The sequence below is a fragment of the Rhipicephalus microplus genome, chromosome 2 (assembly GCF_043290135.1).
Source record: "Rhipicephalus microplus isolate Deutch F79 chromosome 2, USDA_Rmic, whole genome shotgun sequence".
Lineage (NCBI taxonomy): Eukaryota > Metazoa > Arthropoda > Arachnida > Ixodida > Ixodidae > Rhipicephalus > Rhipicephalus microplus.
The window spans coordinates 221,703,304-221,728,443 of record NC_134701.1 but is presented as its reverse complement, the minus strand read 5'-3'; the positions used below and the strand labels follow the sequence as shown (position 1 = coordinate 221,728,443).

Sequence of the window (25,140 nt, the reverse complement as noted above, 5' to 3'; positions counted from 1 at the left end):
GAAGCTGGGCATTTCCACGCTTGTCCCACTTATGAGTTGGTATTCATTTACTTATCACATATTTTCGGACATACGCTATAGAGACGTATCCATCAGCGAGAACTTGTGTTTGTATACGTAGCCTGAATGATCATGCATAAAACGATTTTTCAAGACAGATAGCCCGCTTGGCATGTCCACGCAGCTCCACGATTAGCATGTACTTGCGTATGTCGTAGCTTTGTGGGTACTCAGTCAAAACACTTCGCTTCCTCCTTTCGGCCTGCCGCAAAATGCTACCCTTGGCACTAAACACCTTCTCTCTTTTTCTGTCTTTTAATACTACCCAGAACTTCAAAAACTTTAGACGTCTTTTTCACCCGATCCACCCATTTCTTTTGGTGACTATCCGTTCCTTTCACATCAGACCTTCCTTTTATTTATTTCTCTCTTTCACCCCAAGACATGCCACTTAAGCAGCTTCATACATCAACATGAAGCCCTATAAAACAGGGTTATGCTAATTTCTCTGCCGATTCAGAATTCCAAGAAAATGCGCACGAAGCGAAAAAGACAGCTTTTCTTGCGTGGACGCGCCAAAAAGTGGGGAAAAAGTATATTTACTTTTCGCAGCTTATGCATATCACAAACGCCACGGCGCTCAATCTTTGGTATTGGTAAGGTTTTGCCGGTCTTCACGACATTCCCCGTTTGAATTGCCACCTTTGTTCGTTTGTTTTTATTCTGTGCACTTAGACGAGCAGTTCTGGTAGAGGATTGGTGGGGGGGGGGGGGGGAGGTTTACAGAGAATTCTGAATTATTCGTAGTCATTTATTATGAATAATATTCAAGGGTACAGATTTCTCCTTAGCTGTACAGAGCCTGCATTGGAGGCCCCAGGCTCATGCTAGCCTTCAGATTTCTTATTATTATTTAAAGTAAACCTCGTGCACCTAAATGTTTACGAAGTTGTGGAATACTCAACTTCTCCCCCTTTTTTTCTTGATTTGGCTTACAGGAAAAGGCATGCATAAACAGATAGCCCTCCTTCTGGTGCGGCCCGTCCAGACGTATGAGAACAAAATTCATTCGTCTGCGTTCTACGAGAGCGCAGAGAAATGCGTTCGTCTCGACAAAATACGATATTTTGGAATAACGAACGTGCGAAAAAGTGATATCAAATCATTTTACTCTGGTGTGAAACCTACTAAATTACGCTGCACACTTTGCGATGCTCTATGTCGAGGTACCTTTTGAGTTCTCGTTATTTTACCCTATTGAACCCAAACTAAAACCACAAGTAACGTTTGATGGGGCAAACTTGCGTTTCTGTTGCTAGAGGGGAAAACGAAGCTATTTTATTGTAACGTTGGTTCGGGAAGAAATCAGAGTCAAAGCCGATGGTGGACAGTGCATTTTATATTCTTTAGCCTAACGAACGTTCTTAGCGCAAACATAGCAATGAACACGTGTGAACAAATGTGGCTCGAGTACCTGCCCGTATAGCTATGCAAAGAGCTGAGCGAATGTGTGCAGTTTTGTCCAATGTCTTTAATATATAGCAGTCATTAGATCATCTATGTGCTTTTGTTCTTTTGTTTTACTTTTAATTAAGGATTATGAGTGCTGTGAGTGCTGTATGTGCTGTGGGAGGTGTTGTAGCAATAATACAAACAACTCGGATAGCTTACACAGTGTGATCTTTTACGCATGGTGCAAAGGATGACGTTTTCATCGCGTACGCATTATCTGCCACAACAGCTGGCCCTGAAACACGTGTCGCTACGCAATTTGCTCACGGCATCACAGTGCCTCCCTTCCCACTTCTTTGAGCGTGCTCCTAGCTAACCACACTGTCTACAACTTCCGCCATGCAAAGCATAGACTGAAGAGTCACCTAATTGATATTCTTTTGGGCTCACACAAGAAAGAGCTGCAGTGCATTTGTGAACGCCTGCAAGCTCAAAATGAAGCGTGGGGAGCAAGAAAAATAAAATGCGGCGCTTGAGAGTGCGCTACAATATTAGAACAACCGCAGCACCACCCACGCAAAAGTCGCACCTGCACTTGACAGGCGGCGTGGGCGTTACTTTGTGGTAATTTTTTTATTAGCGGCTCCTCATTCCTTTGTTTGCTTTGATGAGCGTGTTAAGCGTTTCGAATATATCCTACTTGTATGGCTTTCTTTTCTACCCCACGTCGTGTAAGCCAAACGAACACCTAACACAATCAGCGCTGTTAGGAATAGCTAAGAAAACAATCTCGAAGGCAACATGCTCCATTCGGTTCGCTTAACGACACATAATTCATAGCTGCAAGCATTTTCCTCCACAAACTCGTACATGGTTTTGTATAAAGAAGGTTTCAAGAAAAGCATGAGTGAATGCTCGAAAGTATGAGGGATGGAATATTTGCTCGCCACCTTCATAGTTACTTTTCTGCTGCGGCTGAAATATTAAAATGGCTGGACACATCAATTAGGCCATAATAAATAAAATAAAATATATGGCCTAGTATGTATTGACACCAGGTGTTTTAGAGAAATACGACTGTCAGAGCCATTCTCGCGGAGAGTCCATGGCCACTTTGGAATTTGACAGAAGCAGCCGCTCGTTAGCTTAGTAGAAGAATACGTTCGAAAAACCGAAACCGAAACTTCAAAGACCACAATCGCCATATTCTTCTAAGACATCCAAAATGAGTGAGGGTCGTCATATGAAAAATAGTAATCGCCATATCCACAAATTGATGGATGTTAGAGTAGCTAGCTCAAAGGTGCATGGAGCGTTTCTTGGCGAGACTATTTCTGCAGGGAGGCTTGTTAACGAGCCGCCACATGATATGCATGTCAAAAGCAGCGTTGTCGGGCACGTTCTGAGGCCGGCGCTGCACAGTGTTGACTGCGTCTATCGGCACGTTAACTACATTCCCTTTCATGCCACAACGGCCGCTGCCGTGAGTAAAATGCCTAATGCTCATAAATGGCAGACGTGGAGCTATCAGGCTTTTTTCAACGGGGTTTCGGGCAGGCAGGTGAGGGCGCTTAAGAGGATATCGGTGCCCGTGCGTAAAACTCATCGTAGGAACTTGTCACGAGCTGCAGTGCCTAGAAAGCGACGAGAACGTGATGGACGTTGTTGCGAGGAGGCAACCACGCGGGCCATCGAAAACCGACGCCTTGGACGGCAGCGGGCCTTCTAATGAGCATTGTTGGAATCCCCGGGGAGGACGCCGTTAACAGTGACCGGAGAAGTGTGCACTGACAACACTGGTGTACACGCTGGCGCCGCAGCCGGGCAAGGCGTGAGCATAACAAGCTTGCTGAGCAAGCACCTAAAAGAATGAGTAAGTAATAGACAAAAACCGGGCCACCTTCCTTTCATAAAACACATCAACAAATTTACTGACTCCCATACAGGTGTGATCTATAAGGTTACTTTCACCCCCGGAAACTTTTGCCTAGGTCAGAAGTGCCACAGTGTTAACCAGAGATAGTTAGATCAGGCCGGAGACAATGTAATGGAGGAATATGGCATCGGCTGTAGAAATGTCAGAGGGGAGTTATTACTAGAGTTAACAGAACGCAATCACATACGGATCTTGAATACCTTCTTCTGATAACGAGCTAATCATAAGTGAGCGTGGCGAAACTAAAAATAAAATAAACTTTATTCTGTGTGCCCACCCAGGCATTGTACAAGATATAGAAGTATTAGGCAAAGTCTGATGCAGTGATCGTAGAACGGTAAGAGCTCGTATTCATTTAGAATAATAAAAACCATCGTAAACTTATACAGAAGAATACCATTATTACCACAGTGGTGAGAGGCAAGTACAAAAATTAGGAGTTTTGCTTCAGAATAGGTTTGAGGCTCTAAACAAGCTAACCGACGTAGCGTTGACACAATGAACGATATTCTTACTAGAATATTCAAAGCGTGTTCAACAGAAGTCGGAGGTACATTCTTATAACAAGACACCGGCAAACTATCTCAGGAGACAAAAATCCTATTAAGAGATGACAAATCAGAAAAGCATCAAATGCAATCAACGAAATAAGATAGCGGAGCTTTCATATTCATTAGGCGTAAGGTAAAAGCGCCAGCATAGGCGCTAGTTTGTTGTACATGGTTGACAATCGCGAGGCCCGTGTCAATCATGTGCTTTCCGTGTGCCTTCCATGTGTCATTCTGAGCCTTCCATGTGCCTTTTTTTGTGTGTGATTCAGAGTGTCGCGAGGGTAAACCATGCGTACGGTAGCCGACATCAGAAGGTATAATCTGTAGAGAACCGAGCAGACTGTAACAAGCGGCAGACGCCTAAGAGCTGTGATGCCAAACTTGTGCAAAGGCGAAAATCGGATGTATGCATAGAAGAACAAGGAAGGTAATGTCATAACTAATACCTATGAGATAGTTGGGGTGGCGCTTGAGTTCTGGATAAAGCTGCACAGAAGCCGAAGCAACCAGGTTGATATCGTAAGAAGCAATAACAGATCAGAGGAATTTGACATATTTTCAGTATTGACCGGGGAAGGAAAGCCCTAGAAGGAATGTAAACAAACAAAGCCGCTGTTGAGGATAAGGTAACAGCGGGCCCACTGAAAGATGGTGGAGATATTGTGTTAGAAAAATTGGGCAGCTTGTATACTTAGTGTTTCTTGACTTGAAGGGTACCAGAATCTTGGACGAACGCCAACATCATTTTAATCCTTGAGAAACGAGACTGAAAGACTTGACAAATTATATATAGATCAGCTTACTGTCCGTTCTCTACGGACTATTTACGAAAATATTAGCTAATAGAATCAGGGTGACATAAGAGTTTAATCAACCAAAGAACAAAGTAGGATTTCATACAGGCTACACCACAGTAGATCATATTCATACTATCAATCAGGTAATAGAGAAATGCGCAGAATACAACCAACCCCTATACACATAAGCTTTCATAAATTACGAGAAGGCGTTTGACTCAGTTGAGACAGCAGTAATGCAGCCACTACGGAATCAGGAGATCGACAAACCATACATAAATATACTGGAAGAAATCCACAGTGCATCCACAGCCACCATAGTTCTACATAAAGAAAGCGACAGACTCCCAATAAAGAAGGGTGTAAGGCAAGGAGACACAATCTCAACAATGTTATTCACCGCATGTTTACAGAAGGTTTTCAGGGCCCTAGGTTGGAAGAGTTAGGGATAAGAGTTAATTAAGGGTATATTAGTAACCGGCGATTTACTGATTACATTGCCTTAATCGAGGGATGAATTACGGCTCATGATTACTGAGCTTAACACGGAAAGCAGAACAGTATACGTTTGAAAATGAATATGCACAAAGATAAAGTAATGTGCAGCAGTTTCGGTAGAATAAGCACTTATAGCGATAGGTGGAGAAACGCTGGAAGTTCTAAGGTAATATATCTACTTAAAGCAGGTAGTAACCGCGGAGCTGAACTATGAGATTGAAATAACTGGATGAATAATAATTAAGTGGATCACATACGGCAAGCATTCTAAATCAATCATGGTAATCTACAACTAAAACTCTAGAGGAAGGTAAATAACAGCCGCATTTTGTAATGAAGTGGATCACATACGGCAAGCATTCTAAATCAATCATAGTAATCTGCAACTAAAACTCAAGAGGAAGGTATATAACAGCTGCATTTTGCCGGCACTTACCCACAAAGCTGAAACCCGGAAGCTTACAAAGAAGGTTTAGCTTATATTGAGGACGCAGGGAACTATGGAAAGGAAAATGATAGGTGTACCCTTAGGAGACAAGAAAAGAGCAGAGTGAATTAGGGAACAAGCGGGGGCTAAGGATATCATAGCTGAAATCAAGAAGAGAAAATGGACATGGGCCCGGCCCGTAGGCAGGATAGGCACTGGTCAATAAGGGTAATTGGCTGTATTTTCAGAGAAGGCAAACGCAAGAAGGGAGACAAAAAGCTTGGTGGGCCGATGGGACTAAAACGTTCGCTGGTATAACGTGGCAGAAGAAAGCACAAGGCTGGGTTGATTGGCTGGTCATGGGAAAGCTCCTTGTCCTGCAGTAGACGTGGTCAGGCTGATGATGATGACGATGATGAATTGAAACATAATATATCACTAACCGAAAGTGCACCTCGTAATATTTCTGTATATTTCCAGGAGTATAAGTTAACGCCGAAGTTCGATGAATGCATAATTTTGTCCCATCACAACACAGAGGAACCACGTGTAACGTGTGAGCCTTATGGGATATCAATATTAGTGGTAGCACATCTATGAGTGAACCATCTAATAACTTGCAAGAAGAAAAACATCAAACGCCTCAAAAGTTATCGGACACGTAGACCCGCCCACGTGATAGATTGATATATTAGCCTATTGTACTGGTATCTGCAGGTAAGTTTTCTTACCTTCTTTGCTTTTTCGCCGTTGTGCGCCTTTGCAATTTAAATAATATTAGTAAGGTTTTAAGTCCAAAACCACTACATGATTATCACTGATGGAATAGTGGAGGACTGCGGAAGTTTTGACCTTCTGGTGTTCTATGACGTGCACTGACATCGCACAGTACATGGCGCTCTACAATTTCGCGTCTATCAAAATACGACCACCTCAATCGGGATCGAACCCGCAACCTTTAAAACAGCAGCCGAGCACCGTATATCCCACGTTACACCGAGACGGACCCCTTATTAATTGTTCATTGGTGTCTACAGTATCTTGAATTGTTTCTTGCTCCTTGTTCAACTCGTCTTATCAATTTTTACATTATATCAACCATCGATCGACTTGGCTTCGCGTGCGTACAGCCTCTGCTTGTGATTATAGCTGGTATGGTACATGTAGATTGACGAATGCAGAACTAACAGTAAATAAATTATGGCCGAAAACAGTGACCTTATTCTGGACGTCTGTTAGTTGCGCTCATTAACTCTTCGATCTAAGTTTTGCTGATGAAATCGGTCAAATTCTTTACCTTGCAAACAATAAGCTTGTTTGACATCTCAAAACATTGATGGGGTTCTTGCAAGAAGGATTCCAACTCTCTCAAATGACCCTCACCGCCTCTCTACGATAACAAAAAAATGTTTACTTTCTTTATATATGCCGTGATTGACGTCTCCGGAAAGCTTAAGAGGTCAGCTGCTACGAATAAAGTAATTATGACGGCATCAAGAAAGTGTTCTCTATTTTTGAGGATTTTCTGTCACATTTCTTGAAAAGTCTCTGTATGCCTGAGTTTGTTAGCTCAACCATTTTCCAGCGAAAAACAAAAGAGAGGGCAAGGTGTCAACCAAGTTTCACTAACTACTTGTAGTTAAACTGCCAAAATTTTTATCATTCACAATAAATGATCTGCCTAGAAATAGGCTTTAAAACAGAAAGAATAGATTCTTGTAATGTATACGCAAGAACGACCGCGCATTTATTACATTTAGACATAATCATGACAACGATTGCTGTTAAACAAGCGGATTGCCAGCCATAGCTGGATTTAGCCAACGCCAACAAATGTTTTGCCTTTATTTAGCCAACACTAATAGATATTAGCCATCATTCGGGTAATCAACGGCAACAATGGTCAGCGCGAATCTTAATGTCTGCATGCCAGGGTGACATGCATACCTGTAAACAAGGATCAATGAACATACAGCATTCGGAAGTTTTTCAATAACTCTACTACATGCTTTAAAGATTTATCAAGGTGAATAATGTTTTATATGAAGAAATAATACATATTTCAAAACATTTCTCACTTCTAAAAGTGCTTTTAGGCACAAGTTGTCCCCGAGTCTAGACTGATGTTAATAAGACTGAGTGATCTTACATCTGATTTAGAATGTTATAAAACAAGTCTCACACAAATAAAAAAAATTATAGAGTGCACCTGCTGTTTCATTTTCTTAGTTATAGTTCTATAGTTGTCGTATCTTCTCTTTTTTAAATTTTACTTATGATCATAGAAGTATTTTCCAATTATTTTTGGCGTCAGTGTGTTTTGCAGTAATGTTTATGTACGCAGTATATCTTCCAATGTAATTTTCATGTTGCAAGTTGGTGGATATATGTTACGATTGCTTTATCACGTACACTACGCAACTTTGTAGACATGCCTTCAAAAGGGTTCACTGGCCCCCTCCCTCTCCGCCCCCTCGTCAAGCTGTCTGTCCATAAACAGCTTTCAGCTAGTAAACCTCTCCAGAAGCTTTTTTTCTTTCTGGTTTCTTTTTGGGAAGGAAAATGATTCCACATTATTTGAGTTTGACCTTAAAATAACTGTTAATAAAGCATGTGAGATAAAAACATGAAAGTAATGGCTATAGATTTGTTTTTTCTAATGCTTGATTGATATCTGTGGCAAGTGCAAGGCTCGAATATAAGGAATCACTTTAGAGGAAAACGTTCTTTTTATTTGTCGTACACAAACAGTTGGCCTCGCTCGCTATTCTCACTCATACTAACGTAATATGCGCAATAAATATCCAGATTCGCCTTTCACTTTATTTATATGGAATGGTTAGATGTGTTGCACGTGGAAACGTTCGAAGATAATGCAGCTTCACGTTATGATATTAGTCGCGTGAACCTATCTTGTCAAGTACTAACTTAATAACGAATACGTGTATATGTCTTTGTTATTCCGTGTATAGTGTCTTGAAAAGCGCATTCTAGCAAGCTGACTGTGATTGAGATAGGTGACACTGTTTAACAATGCATAGGCTCAGTTTTCAAGATATGCACTTGTCTAGGGCAGCTAATCGGTAGGCAGTACAAAGCATCCCCTTAAATAATAATAGATGATAGCTTTTCAGAAATCTAGATTAAACAATAAAGTTTATTTTTTAACGCCAATAAACTTACTTTGAGCCTTTGTACTAGTTATACTTGATGATTGGCCAACTAAAATGATCAAATTTTTTATATAGTCATCATAGGCTTTGTCTGAAGTAATTACGTGGCAAAAGTAAACAATTCACCTCCTCAAAGGAATATTCGTTACCATTACTTTTTTTCTTCACATGATTTTTTGGAGACATAAGCGCCCTCATGAATCCACCTAGGGCAGTTTCCATCTCACGAATAACTACGAATTAGAGAAAAAAAAGAAAACTAATCAAAGGCACCAATGCCCAAACAAATTTCTTCATGTTATCTACACATTCGCAGCAGCACCTGTTGTTTCAGAGCAATGCAGCGTTCAGTTTGCGGTGGCAGCATTGCAAGTTATGAAGTCTGTTTTTATTATATTGAGCTTTGTAGATGTTCGTTTTTTCACGCTTCCTTTGGTACCATCATTTCGTGGTCTAGGGCACGGTAAGACCTGGTATGAGAAGCAATGTTCAATTAAGCATTTTCCTCCGGAATTGCGCCGACGAGACGCTACTATGCTGTGCACATTATGGTTGGGCGTTGCATTGACCAATGCGTACGCGTTCCGCATAGGAATGGCTCACACTGCTGCATGCAACCATTGTGGCAGTGACAAAACAACTTGGCACATTCTGTGTTAATGCCCACAATACTGCTCGCAGAGACAATCACTCTGCAATGCACTAGATGAACTGGACAACCAGACTCTTTCGGAAGAAAGACTTCTGTGCTACCGACAGGACTTTATTTCGCAGAGCAAGGCGGTGAAGGCGCTCCTGCGCTTCTTGCGTTCAACCGGCCTGTCCAAACGATACTGTGTTTGGAACTCCCTGAATGTTTGCGCATGTGAATTTTTTCTAATTTATTTTATATCTCTCTGACTCTATCTTCTTGCCGACCCTTTTCCCCACACACGTACAGGGTAGCAAACCAGTTCTAGGTCAACCTTACTCTTACTTTTATTTATTTCTCTCTCTCTCTCTCTCTCTTGTCTACTTTTTTTCGGCTACGCACACATACTTTATCGTCTCTGCATCATGTATGAATGGTATGTGCATTGTTATTGTCTGTTCACGAAAAGATAAAATTTCTTCCTTTTCACTTCATTTATGCGGTCCATCATGTCCATACGCAGCCTCCCGGAGATGAAGAGACCTACTCTAAAGTGAAGCGTGTAATACCCACGCCTGTGCCTGCTGCCAACCTCTATCAGGTGCCCCGTAAGTGCGTATTCGTTTTGTGACTTCCTTTCGAAACGTGCTTGTTTCTATCATAGGTGTGGGGTGAATTTACGAAATGTTTTTACTAGGTGTTCTTTAACAACTTTCCGCTATCTTCACTAATATTACTCCAGTGTCAGAATTACCTACAGTGTTCTCTTATGAACAGTCCAAGCCCGAAATCACTAGTGGGAATTTAAAATAATTAGGAGGACACACATATTCTTCATCACAGCGCATATTTGATGTGAATAATATCGCAAAATAGAAGTACTGGCATTAACATTTATGTCGCAACAGAACACTCTAAACAAAATGAATTATATGATAGCCTAATTCAAACTTAGCAGTTTAGGCTGCTAAAGGCAGCAGATGAAAATTACTGCTTGTTCGAGTGAGTTTCTAATATGAATCGAACTTAGATTCTTACATAGACATCGAAATTTTCAGATAAGATTGAATGTTAATTGCGGAAAACTTTTAAGTGTAGGGCCTGACAATGCAGTTCGTGATATTGTGTGCGCAAAAGTCACACTTGAAAAGCAAAACGAAAGAAACCTGGAACGAAGAAGAATAAATAATCTGCTCAATGTTATCCGCTACGCAGAAATTATCCCAGAACACATGAGCATACACCTCACAATCGGAATTCACTATAGTGTTTGCGGTGTTGCAGTCTATGTCTACCAGCTTGCTATGCTTTTTTGTTCTCTTCGCCTTCTTGTGGTCATCGCTGCAGCTACATCTTCAGGCCGACGCTTCTCGTGACCATCGTTGAGCACAAGCAACTTCGAGTATCAGGTGTGTTTGAAGCCTGCGATGCACCTAAAGTTTAGGAAAGCACATCGCCTGCAACTTTAAAGCATTTATAGCTAGTCCTATACTGCAAAACAGTGAAGTTCTCATACCTGATCGAGTATCTGATTGATGTAAGTTGATTCTTGTCAGCACTTGTACGGCAAAAGCAATTACACCTACAGTTAAACTTGGTATGCAGAGGTTGAGCTGCGAAACATAGCTTAACATATCATGGCTTAACATATCCCTACTTTTTGTTTTTACAATGTACATAAAATAGGCGATTATTGTTTAATTATTTCTTTGAATTTATTACGATTCAAATGATTAGAGAAAACTTTCAAAACTGCCGCCTAATGTGAAATACTTTGGTGACCGTAATGAGAAACAGAGAGATATGTTTAAAAACTTGGCCAACGTTTTTACATTTTCTTCTTTATTGTCCTTCCCTATTCCTAGCAATTCTATTTCAAAAAAGTTAGACAGCTTAGAAAACTGCCGGTAGAGGAACTTGGAAGACGTTCATAGAAAAAAAAAAAAAACTCGACGTGGAAACACGAACATAAGTAAAACTCAGATGCTATAACGCAAAGAAAATGTTTTTCTGCAGTGCTTTTTGCTTTATTGTGTCCATAATTTTAGATCTACCTTTATGTGTCCCTACCTAATTTTTTTTTGTGAAATATCAAACCACATTAAAGATACGCAGTGTTCTTCAGATGCACAAATGTTTTTTTTCAGATGCAAACCCCCTTAATTCACTTATTTCACAAGTGTACATAGCGATTCTGTATTGTGCTGTTGAACGCTATGATTTGGCCTTGAATAAGTTATACGATACCCATTATTAGAGTTATTATGTATTGTGGTCCAAAAAGTTTATTCGTATCAACTAAAGCAGAATTCTTATCAACTGCTGACAGTGGCTTGTTCATAAAACCACTGTTTAAACAAAGCACATATCCAATGAAGGAATGAAATGATATGCCAACTAACAATTTTTAGTGCCATGGCTAAAATTTATGCGTTTATTCAAAAATAACTGATAAAGGTTTCGTTCGTTATGAGGATGGATGCCAATATCACTGGCAATGAGCTGGTCCGAATGTTGTTTTGGGGACTTTATAGGTGACTTGGATAACTAACTTATATTATTTTGTTTTGTGCAAAACAAACACATTGTAGGTTGCTTTAATCTGTTGGACTGTGAACTCTGGCCTGCGTACCATATTCTGTACAGGAAAAGAATCATGCGAAGACACGGTAAATGGCCTCAAAACTTGAATACAGACAGCACTTGTACGCTTTTCTGCACATTCACATGCTTGCTGTTGTAAAAAAAAAGCTGGTTCTTTCCTGCCTACTTTTTAAGGATATAAAATGACTATTCAGTTATAAAGATACAGCAATAGTCAGTTACACCTTTATGACACAGCGAGGCTAAAGAAAATTAAGGTATACCCTTATTTTCTCTAGTCTCGCTGTGCAGTTGAGACACTTCATAGGTATATATAATGGGCGTATGCTATTTTACAAATACTAGTGAGTGGTTCTTTTATATATCAGTAAGTAGCATAGAATACACATAAAAAGTTTCTGTTGATCTATTGTTTAGACCATAAATAACCACTTTACTCGACTAGCGATAAAGGCAACCAAAAATAAAAAACGCCTTATAATCTGCCAGTTATTGGATGTATAAATTCCAGGGTTATTCGAAGTTACTTTTTGAGCATGCACCAGGTGATCACAGAGAGTTAGGAAAGCTTTTGCTTCGTGGGTGACCTGTTGGTTGTTTCCGTCATGCGCAGTCTATTTTACACATCACCATTGATTTGACTTCGTCAGCGAATAAGACAGTACTTCACGCTTCCAGCTGGTTGTGCTTCAAATCACCGGACATTGTAATCCTGTCCGCTTGTACTGCTCAAAAATTTTAAAAAAAGTTGGTTTGAATATTTTAATACAAAGTGACCATAGCTTACGCCGAGGTCCAGTTTCTTCCATAACCCAAGTGCATGGGTTCTTTCAGGTCTGTGTTTACTTTATTCGCGAGATACCCATTTAGCCTAGATCGACCCAATATATTATAAAAGCACCTATACATCTTATAAAGCGAACTACTAATTAAAAAACTTTATATTGCAACAACATTTGGCGCATATATGAGCCAATTCACGAAACACAATTGTTACTACACGGAAAATCCTTCTGTTTCTTTCTGGGCCCCTTACTTGACAAAAACAGGAAAAGCAGGCACATAAATCGTCTGAAAAAACTCTACGGGCTTCTTCATTGGGGTCATATAGTTAAAATGAAAACAGATAATCACCCCCCCCCGCAAAAAAATAATAAAGAAGGATACGCGTGGGCCACTGTTCGGCTATATTCCCTCAGCAATGAGAAATCATGTTACAAAAGTTGCAGTGGTTCTGTGATAGGTACTATTTCTTAAACACACCTTATTCGGGGGTGTTTTTTTTCTATAGTGAGCTCCAGTTTCTTGCTGTTTGTGATGTCGCGTTACAGTTTCAAGTTTCAGTTAGATGAAAAAACCTCTAATCACTGACGATTGCGTGACGTCACCCTGTCGGTTGACCTTCCCGGGATGTTTCACTTTTTTTAATGTGTTGAATTTGTGCTAGTTTGTAAAAGCAGCCTGTTTCTTTTGTCGGGAACGCAGAGGTTTGTGACACGGGGCGGCAAACGCTGGAGCGTGTCCGCAACGGTCGGCTGCAGCAGCAGCAACTGGTGCGGGAACTTGGCTCGCACCAGCATTGGGTGCCTTCATCGCAGCTGGTCAGCACTGCGCAGCCCTCCGACTATCGGAAGCCCCGGACGTCCAGTCGGTCAGTGCACCCATTGTTTGTCGGGTGGTGTAATTAAGACAATTAAAGGGCTTATATGATGCCTCGTGCTTTCAAATGAAGGCGAGAACGTTCTTTTTTCTCCTTCTACTTGGTCAATGTAATGTTCTTTCCCTGCTCCCCTCCAAAAGCTTGCAGCACATAATGTAGTTTTGCATTGGCTTTAAGATCGGAGCCATCCCTAGCCTTCCGGACCTGGCCTTGTTTCGCATTGCCTTCGTACAAGACACACCTCTTAACAAGTGACGAGTTTATGCGATGACGTCATAGTAGCGTCGCAAGTTCTGGTGATCTGCCACGGCGTGGTGGCGTTCTTTGTTGACGTCATCCTGTGCTTAGAACTTTTGAACCTCTCGTTTTGCCGCCGATGCCGATGGTCAATTAACGCACATGACGATGCATCTAAGGCTCCCACTTTAAAGGATCAGTATTAAATTGGCGATGTACAAGGAATAAAAATTAGGTTTATTAGTAGATATAAGGTTTGTTGCCCTTTTGTGTTTATCATTCGTTTAATTTTTATTTATACACAAGATACTGTGGGCCCAGTGAGGGCTGAAGCAACAGTTGATAATACACACTGTAAAACAGCCACAAACTCTCAAAACATAAGCCAGAAATGCTTGCATTGCAGAGACTTAAAAAATACACACGCATCGTTTAAGATGATACACAAACGTATTACTGTTGGAACGAAAAAAGCCACAGACAGCAGTCGAACACATGGAAGATAAAGCAAAGTACGCTGAATTATAATGCAGCCTTCCTTAGAGCATACAACATCAAAAATTTTGTTACATATATAGAACAATAAGGCGAGCCGAAGTTTTTCTTTTTCTTCCGGTAAACGTCAGAGCTAGACGCACTGCTGGATGATACACCCAGGATAAAATACATATGAACACACTAAATCCCCGAACTAAAGGGTGTAATAATTTCTGGAACCTAATTAGTAGAAGGATGTTTGGTGGCGCCTTTCTTGTGCATTCCCGGAAACGAAGCATCAGATAGCCGTGGTTGCTTGAACCAGGAGCGTTCGTACAGACGCCATCTGCCCCTTAATTAGATAAGTGCACCCACTTGTCTCGGAGAATATTAACGCCTCACACCGATAGTTCACCTTGTTCTCCTAATAATGAAGATTGCCACGTAATGCGATGAGCGTTTCGCTCATAGTTCTAGATACCAATTACAAGATGTTGGGCTGGGTTTCGAGATAACAAAGAATAGGTTTGCGAGAAAGGTACGACCAAGGAGTCAAGGCTCTCCCTGAGGTAGACAATTCTCGAAGAATGCTATACTTTATTTTGCAAACAGTGAAACAATAGGAATGATGGTTGCGTAAGCAAATTATACAACGCACTGGAACATCACTAGAATCAATGGGGCATAAAATGAAAATTGTATTCGGCTATTTTGCAGCACCCTTGCACACGTAAAGAAATCCATAACAGTATAGACATTCTGGTTACTGATGATAAGAGTGACTACCATTTGTTGGCTAACTGAGAATGGCAGGATTCAGAGGAAACTTTTTCCACTGCTGGGTCCATCAACTTCCTCAAGAAATATATACAAGAACGTGCAACATACGCGTGATTATTTGTGCTGATATGACTGGTATGCGTAGGTTCTGCATTAGTAGAGGGAAGGTAATAAAGCTGCGTTCTCCCAAAATGAACTCTGTTTCACTCAGTTTCGTAGACACCCTTTTTTATTTTGAAAAAAAAAAGATTTGTCATATCAGGAGGTATAACTAGGGGTTGAAATAGATCATGGTGATGAAAAATGGGTGGCGGACAATCTCATCCTCCCAGCTTTGAAGTCAGTGTGGCGTACTCTAGTTTCTTCATATCGAAAGGATATTACATATAGCAAAATAAACAGTGTTAAGAGCAGCAAAAACATTTACGTTCACAGAGATGGGCGTATTCGGAGACTTTTCATGCGCCGGAAGAAAGGGCGACTAGTGCGCCATTGAGACAAACAAGGCAAACGTGAGGAAATTTTTCAAACCTAGAAGAACTACTCGGTTAACCATTTATTTTTTTATGTTGTTATAGGCATCGCACATTTGTCTCCAGTCACTCTAAGACATAAACTGTCGAGTAACATATTCTATTGAGATTGATGTTCCATAGGATGGAGTGAAAGAAAAGGAGTAAGAGTGAGAAAAGGCAGGAAGGACAGGCGAAAAAGCAAACACGTGGCGTATCGCAGGGGGCTGTCTTGTCGCCACTTTAATTCAACATATTCTAAAGCTCTACTCCATAAAAAACATAATCAGCTATATGTGTATGCAGCCAATATTGCATTCTTTGTGAGTAATAACGATATGTATTCACTAAACCAGAATCCCAAAAAAATTCTTAGAATAGAAGCGTGGCTTTAAAACATTCAAATGACTTCGGATTCAAGAATAAGCTTGCTTCTTGCGTTCTTCGATAAAAAAGGCTATCCATGTCTTACTAAAGTACAGTATTGGGCTCATTACGTGTAGATCCTTCAAATATTTAGGCATAATATATATCAATACGTTAAAATGAAGAGATCACATCGATGCTGCATACTCCAAGGAAATACGTGCCATAGGATGGTTACAGAAGCTCACAAACTCTAATAGGGTAGAGAAGAGATACGCTAATATTTATGTATAAATGTACGTGTGGCCTATCATGGAATCCGGGTGTGTTTTCTGGCAGTGCAGCCTATGAAATGAGACCCCTAGTACTGTTGAAAAGACAAGTGTTGCATATGTGCCTGGGTCTCCCAAAGTTTGTTGCAAACAATGTGTAGTATATGAAGGTGAACCGACCTTCCCTGCCGGATAGCTTTAATATTGTGACTGTACAGCTATTCCTAACAGTTCACACCAGGGACACTCATTTTGCGTTTTCATTCAATAACCGCAGTTACTCTTCGAAACAAACTGAGCGTGATTACACACGCCACACATTATATTTGCACATGCGATGGTAGAACAGATGAGTGTAAAAATAAGACATATTGCACCTATAGATAATCTAGATTGAATGGTTAGCATTCAATTTGATTATACACTTCGCTAAAAAAATGGTGCATAGGTGTTAGAGGGTTAAGTTAGCCAACTACGTAGCTCACTTGGAATAAGCAATATAATGGTGAATAACGAATGTGTGACTAAAGGAAAGGTTGAGGTTGGCATCTTCTCTTTTTCTCTTGGTTGTTCCTTTTTGATTTGACTCCCAAATTTTACCCCTGTATTCTTGACTATTGGTATAGCTTCAATGACTATTGGTATAGGTCTACGCGAAATTCCCTCAAGGATATCAGCAGAAGTGATCGTTAGATATTTTCTATCAGTATGTGCTGCCCTTTCTGCGGCAAGAAATTTACAATTATTGAATATGTCTCGTCCTTTGATTCTGAAAACGTACAAATACTGAATTCGCTATGGGTGTGAAATTACCAGAGATTGTAATTAAACAAAATGGTGGAATCTTTAGCCGCAGTATCCCTGAGTAGACTCCTGATCCCAGTTTTGCCAAATATGGCATACGCGAAAGCATTAAAGTTAAAAAATGCTTGCTTGCAATGTGAAAGAGGTAAATTATCACTAGATAAATTCATATATTCCGAGCATCCAAGGCATTGCTGAAATAAAGAGTGGTGTGTATCTCGACAATTAGAAGTTGCACCGAATTACGCTGTGAAGTTCCTCAACTGAATTTTTACCTAAACAAGGCTGGACTCCCGCCTTGAGTCCAGCTTTGTTTGCAACGAGTCTTGTGCAACAAAACATAAACAATCGAACATTTCCTTTTAATATGTCATTGATATTCTTCTCAAAGAAAAATATTCCTGGAAGCCCCATTTCAGAGCTTGGGAATAGTACTAAATGTTACAAAAATTTTATTACTTGGCGGCATTTCACTAAGGTACTGCCACAGGGATGTATGCTCTACTGTGTTTGACTTCATAAAAGCAGCAAAAAGAATACCGTGTTAGTCTATCCCTACTTATTAGGATTCTTAGTTTGTAATTCGTCGTTATTTCCGTCAGAGAACACAGATGGTCTGACCGTTTGCTCAGTAAGCATTGTTATTATTCGAAGTTTTGTAGCTAAACTAATTTTTCAGATAGATTTGGTTTTACAGTTCATTACTTTAGGCATCCTGTCACCCAGTTCATGGTTCATGCTCCTTTGTGGGTGAGCACCCTTTCTATTAGATCATTGTCATCTTCGATTTACGAAAACTGAGTGGCCTCTCTTTGTGCATGTTGAATAAACAAAAAGCTAAAGATTTATCAATATTTATTTATTTATTTTTTGTTTATTTATTAACAAAATTGCATTTTGTGATGGCGGTGATTGGTGGTTGGCTATTGCTTCTTGGGAGTTGTTAGGAAGGATAATGGACTTAGTATCATAGGAATTAAAGTTGCCCAGTAGCCCAAAGATTTATGCCAGGTGATTCGCTCAGCAGATATATCAGCTGAGATCTGGTGACGACAAGGTGACCTAGATCGAGAACTAATATGTTTGTTGAATTTTAACTAATAAATGTCAGCATATCGACTGGCTTGTAACGAAACGTGAAGAGAAAAGTGCTTTACTATGATGGATATGAACCGTGAGCGATATGCATGTGCAGCGTTATCACTTGTCTGAACACAAGAATTTTGCGCTTCGTGAAACGTTACTCGCTTGCCAACAGATAGAAAATAGATAAATATTGCACTGCTGCAGCAATGTAGGAAAATCCGGCCACGCCTGCTACTAGGCTCATTGTTTTCTTACGCTGGCTTCAATTATGAAGTTTCCTAAATTTTAGACAACCGGAGAAGTATGTATATAGTGTGATGCACGCTCTTTTATAGAAGCGCTCACGGCGCTACTAAAGCGATCGCTGAGCTCTGTCATCTTGAAAATGGGCAATAGGTCTCTGCTACGTTTCCGTGCACAGGGAGATCAAACCCACAGTTTAAATGTTTTCTTGATATCACAAACGGTTGCGATCAAATCCCTAAGAATCTCCTGTACGAGCAGAAAACCCTAAAGTAATAAGATGTGACATGACCTTGTCGAGGGCATAAATGTTTCGGTGTTTTCTATTTAACACCTGATCAGCTTATTGCCATACATCTAACTTGTACTAACATCAGCTGATGTTACTTTAATGAGCAACATCAGCGTACTGGACAAAATGTTACTAATTTGAATATTCATATCTTTATTTTTTCATACCGCCTTATAACGAACCTGGCAGCGACACCGAACACTCGCCTCAACGCTGTATAAAAGGAGAAGACGACGACCTTCACGAAGTGTCTGAAGCAGAGTGTGATCGCGAACTTAGTAAACTCTCCTTCGTTAAAGGTACGTGTGAAGTACAGTTGTAGCAGTAGAAGAGATCATTTTGTGGTAAAGTAAATATACTGTGATGCAACGGTGAAGGCAACCTTTACTAGGCCCAGAAGACACAATGAAGCGACCACATCGGAGGCAGAGAACCCAGGCAAGCCAAGTTCCCACAGCCGATGAAGATGACGACCACTCATGATGATGAACATTAGTGAATAAAGTAGATGTGCTTAATGAATGCCTACAATACATTCCTGAAAACATGCATCTGGACCTAACCATGATAAATACCACCCCTTCGAATGAAACGGAAGGGCAGTTATGCTTGACTGACAGTCAAGGGCGAAGCTCCTTAAAGTGACGCCCATTTGTCCTTCGTCGTAGTCGTAGTGCGTAGCCAGTCTCACGCTTTGACCTGCAAGGTGGTGCTGGTGGGAGAATTCTCCTGTGCGTTGTTGAGCAATGAAAAATTCGCAGCGTGCGCGTTAACTAAAAGCCGAATTCTCCTGTCTCTCATTACCAATTAGCAGCCATTGACATGTACATTGAGCCCTATCTGACAAGAAAGGGTTGCTAGGTTATACTCGCTGGGCGTAACCTCCTTGGTTTTAGAAAGGTTTAGCGAGCTGTTGGAACACAGTGCCATGAGTTGGGCCGATGTGCCATGAGTTGGGCCGCAGTGCCATGGACTAGTATATACCATGAACTCGAGGTGGTTAAAGGTTGGGAGTTGACACGAAGCGCAAGCCGTACGAAAGTGTGCGTGTGCCACTTCTCGATTAGTCCCTGGAATGTCCGCTGGATGGCGGTGCTTCTATATGCGGAATATATGATGAAAAGATGCGAGATGGTGGTACTTGGAGTTTTGATTAGATGCACGAATGGACACACAGACAGATGCATGGACGGACGCACGGATGGCTGCACAGACGGATGGACGCATGAATGGACGCAGGGGTAGATGCATGTGCAATCGCAGGGACGGACGCGCAGATGGACTTGCGGATGCACGAACAGACGCACGCACGGATGGGTGGATGGACGCACGGATGGTCACACAGACGGGCGCATATATGATGAAATGATGCGAGATGGCGGTACTTGGAGTTTTGAGTAGATGGATGAACGGACAGCAGACAGATACATGGACGGACGCATGAATGGCTGCACGGACGGATGGACGCATGGACGAACGCAGGAACCGATGCACTGGTGAACGAGTGGACGCACGAACAGACGCACGCACGGACGGGCGGATGAACGCATGGACGGTCACACAGATGGACGCATCGACGGATGGAAGCAAAAATGAATGGACGGACGGATGCTTCGCCCCACTCTCCATCATTCACCCCGTGGATATGCTGCCATTTTTTTAGTAGCGTATTTGCTACTTTCTATTACAAAGAGCAAATTGTGCACTATAACGGCTGATGTGTTGGAGAACGTCAAATACACTAGAAGACTTGGACAGCCCTTTTATTTTTATTTACAAACTGTATTAATTGTACAGAAGAACTGAAATATTTTATAGCGGAAGTAATTAGTAAGAAGAAAAAAATCCTAACAATACACACAAACTGTACGAATGTGAACGCGTTGCTTTCCGACTGCTACTTGGACATCTGGTTTTCTTAGATTGATCTAGCTTCCTCAAGCGTCACTTCTGTAATTATTTTTGACGCATAGAATAAAAAATCATCTAGTATGTATTTTAAAGACTTTTCTTTTAAAAAACTCTGCTTTTATAACATTAAATGCAAGTGACTTCATTTACTTGAAATATATTAATTTTATGCAATGTAATTCCCATAGTAAAATTACGAGAACACATTCCTGTAAAGAAACTGTTTATGTATATTTTAAGAGAAGAACCAGTCATAGCAAAAAAAATAAATTAGCACAACACTTGTACCTAAACAAAATGTCTCAAAGCTGCAATCGTCGTAAAACCAAAACGCAGTTTCGTTATTTAGCATTGCTTCATGTAAACCGTGCATGCGTCGGCCGACTGCGCAAGTCATGAAGCCAATGAAAGCATTGCACCTTCCGAGATGACCAGACAATCACGAGTACTAAAAAAATAACAGTCATCTGACACGTATGCAGTGTTTCACTTTGTTATAATATCGGTCTTTGAAATCATTAAATAGTCTCGCAATGTTCAGAGAATTAATACATGACCGTGCAACGCAATTACGAAGAGCGACCTGTAAAGCGTGCTCTGTTTCAATGAAGTAATGCTTGTGGCAGAGCCACATAAAATGAAAGCCGCGCGTTACTTTTTGTTTTCTTTTTCTGAAACACATCCAGTTTACTTTACTGTCAATAGTAGCGCGAAACACAAGACACGATCACAAAGACCGTTATGTAGGTAAGTGCCAAGTCACGCTGTTCATTCATAGGTAAAAACACTGAAAACGAATAGGCATAAATCACGGCATCTATGCCCTTGTGGCACGAACACAAAAGAAACAAAGATGGCGGCATTGTACTCTCTTTTTTCCTCCTCCTCACCCTGAAACCGGTACTTCGCTCGCTCTGTTTCATTGCTCACTCGTTTGTTATAATATGCCTCACATGGACAGGCTCGATACGCTCTCTCCTCCTTTCTGACCCCGCTCACGCATAACCCCTCCTCACTCTCACTTTCCTTCACCACTCCCTTGGTTTACCACACTATGCAGGGCTATGCTTTGATGTACCCGCTACACACTCTCTGTCTGTTCTGTTCACCCTCACATCACTCCTATTCATCCTCGTTCCCCTTTCCCTCCCCATTGGTATGACGTACTATGAGTGGCTAAGCTACAATTTACCCTCTTCACTTCCTTCTATCCTTTCTCCCCATTATAACGTTAATCTCCTTACTGTCGCACTCTTTTCCCACCCCATAACAATAACATACGAATCCAAGCGATTATATGCTATACTAGGAGCTACTTTGCACCTACTTAGTTCTCCCACCATTAGCCATGCTGCGTGGTTATGCCATGGTATACCTTGTCATCTCCTAGTGTTGCTTTCTCTCTCCACACCCACCATCAGCCCCTCTTCCTCCCTTCCCACCATAGGTAGCATACCAGCCATGCGCCTGGTTCCCTTCCCTGCTTTTCCTTCTTTTCTTCCTACTCTCTCGCCAAGGTTAAACAGCTCTACTGATAAAATGCAACAGCAAGAGTACATGAGCTTAAGAGTACATGATAGTAACAATTACAAGTACGCAGCTAGAAAGACTTTATAATAATTGTGGAGGCTGATAGAAGCATCACTACTACAAAGTCTGTGTTGATTGTCAAGGCAGAAGTCATCCGCAACTTGTTTTCTGTGCAGGTGACGGAGGCCTGCGCGTCCTGATGCCTCCTGTAGGCAGCAGAGAAACACCATATCTGTGATCATCCGTCCGAGAATCCTCTTGGAAGGGTCCCTCGAGCGATAAAGAAAATCCTCTGACTCCGTTGTCATCCACGCAGTGAACATTTTGTGCTAAAAGATGCGAACTTCGTAAAAGAGACATTTCGTTGTTATATTTCATAAGTGTGGTGTCTACTCTCGGAGAAGCGGTGACACGCAAAGGCATCTCCAGTGAACTACCCTCATCAAACCGCAGTTTTGAAACATGTCTGTCAATCTCTGTACGTAAGTATGTGTGTGGTAGCGCGTGTGTTTACGCATGTACGGAACAACAACAAAAAACAAACAAACAGTGAACCAACTTTCCAGCAAGCAGAGGATGCCAAGCCCACCACTTGGCCACAATTTCGAAATGTTCCACACAGCGAAAATTGCTCATGAGATCTAAGCGTTTGGCCACGAATGCGTTTTTTGTGTCAAACTCGTTCCGAAAAACACATAATACCTGCAAAACGTTAAGCTGAAATAAAAATTCTTGTTTATGTGCTAATTCGTGCATGTTTGGAGTGTGATTGTGCCTAAAATGACGTTCAGCATTGGCTGCACTTGTTCATAAAATAATACTGTTTCTTCTATTTTCATTTGAGGTCACAAGTCCTCATAGGTTAGAACTGTTGAATTTTGTGATAGATTGAAATGTGAGAACGTGGCACGAAATAAAATAATTACAAAAAGTTATCCGGATCACCAGACCAACAGCGTTGGTGAATTTTCGATAGAATTGTTCTTAAAATATCTACCGCAATAAAAACACAAACGAAAGTACAGAAAGAATTAAAAAGTGAAGTGCTTTATAGATAAAACTTGTTCAAGTAAATTGTTGTGCATTCCAAGCTTGGCCCATTCTCTGTGTTTGCGGTGAAATGTTCTCTTTGCTGATTTTATGCTCATTTGCCAACGTGAATACCAACATAATACTTAGGAATCTCTATCTTTGTTTTCGCGCGGGGGTGCATGTATGTTTGGCCTCATACTAAATCCATACACTGAATCTGTTTGTTGTTTCGAGTATTTCCGCCCCTAGTCAATACAGTGGGTGCCTGTAAATAAAAAACAGATGTTATATTATACAGTTTGAAATAACAAGGTGCGTGAAAATAAAGCGAATTACGGTTGTTTTTTTATAATATTGACTCTAGCTCATGCCTTATGAGGGAAACTGTTGCCCATTGAGATTCATACACATTCAAATTCTTGATTCTTGCCCCTTTAATTTATGAAATTACTATGAAAATTTCGAGAGACGGTATCTTTCAATGAATGAGGAAGCTAATGAAACGCTATATCTTCAGTAGAACAAACAGTTCAGAAACAGTAATAAATGTTTATCCAGTTTCGCAAGGGGAATCCATCGGACTACGAATACGATTGTCCTTTCCTTCACTCCCCTAAAGTTTCTTTCATTTTACCCCAGTGACTTCTAAATCATTTTTTTCTTGTTTGTTTAATTGAGCAACATATGATTTTTTTCTAGTTTCAGTTGAATGGTCTTGCCTGCGTGAACCACTTTGGACTCCTCCCTTTGCCTGCTCTTTATTTTCCTGTAACCCACAGTTTAACTTTTGATTTTTCAGAATCTGGACCTTTGCTTCTCGATGGCATCATTGCGGTACACTGCCTAGACCTGATTTCGGTGCTACATATAACAGAATTTGTATTAAAAAGCTGTGTTCACGTTGAGTTGCTAGGTCTAGTTTGAATACCACCAGCAACTACCGGAAAACAGCGCATCATTATGTGACCTTTCTGAATCCTATATTTGAGCCACCCACCTTACGTATGTTTTAAGTGTGAATACACTTTATAAGCGACCCCAAACCATTTACCGCCGTCGGCGGCGTCCGCAGTCTTCACCCTATCTTTAAAAGAAAGAGGACTTGGTGGGCCGCAGCGCGACGCTCTACCGAATAAGCCACGGACGCGACGCTGATATCGGTGTCAGTAACGCGCCGTATACCCCCTCCCCCTTCGCTCGCTCCTCCGCTCTCCTCGCTCGCTGCAGCTGCGCGCGCACCCCTCTCTCTCGCGCGCCCGCCTTCTCTCTCAGTCTCCCGTCGAGAGCGGGTCGTGAGGGGGGGATTGCAGTAAGTTAACGTAAACTCCCCCGTGTGATCAAATTGCGATTCCCAGGAACCATTGCACCGTAAAAGCACCATAGTGTGATCAATAAATATAATATTGCGAATTAATAAATACCCCTCATAGCATCACCCCGTGTATTCGCACTGAACCATGTTCACCCTCGGGGAAATGCTTCGGAGTTTTATTACCTAAGTTTGAACCTATAAAATGAGATAGTCCCTTCTTTTTAAGTCCACTCTTTGAATACCACACCTCGCGTAAGTTTCTCTGAATGACTCCATATTCTTTTCTCATTAGGCTCCCTCTTCACCTAGATCACACAACGTTCTTTAGCAGGACCACGTCTATAATCCCAACGGCACAGGATCAACATAAGCAGCTTCGCTGTAAAAATAACAGCTCTGCGTGACACATGTTAGACCATCAGAGAGTGCACGTGAAGAACAGCCTGCTGAGAAACCTTGGTGATTTGTTCGAGGACGTTTGCTGCAAGCACTAGCATGGAAACTAGTACAGAGAGTCATACGTGCATTCCGATGCGAGGGGAACAAGTTTATGAAGA

The 25,140-nt window shown here is 41.2% G+C and overlaps 1 protein-coding gene across 5 annotated transcripts in view; it reads left to right on the top strand.

The window, feature by feature from the left end:
- LOC119169563 (cell adhesion molecule Dscam1-like) overlaps window positions 1–22,838 on the top strand; it is a 491,221-nt gene extending 468,383 nt beyond the window's left edge. For 2 of the 5 annotated variants that reach the window (XM_075876190.1, XM_075876180.1), the window contains 4 exons: window positions 9,989–10,077; window positions 10,813–10,874; window positions 13,555–13,720; window positions 22,416–22,794. In XM_075876190.1, coding sequence (XP_075732305.1) covers window positions 9,989–10,077; window positions 10,813–10,874; window positions 13,555–13,720; window positions 22,416–22,419 — 321 coding nt within the window. In that variant the 3' untranslated portion in view covers window positions 22,420–22,794. Of the gene's footprint in view, window positions 1–9,988; window positions 10,078–10,812; window positions 10,875–13,554; window positions 13,721–22,415 lie in introns of all 5 variants that reach the window. The other 3 variants (XR_012886621.1, XM_075876188.1, XM_075876196.1) reach the window with 3 other exon arrangements.
- Window positions 22,839–25,140: the final 2,302 nt, after the last annotated feature.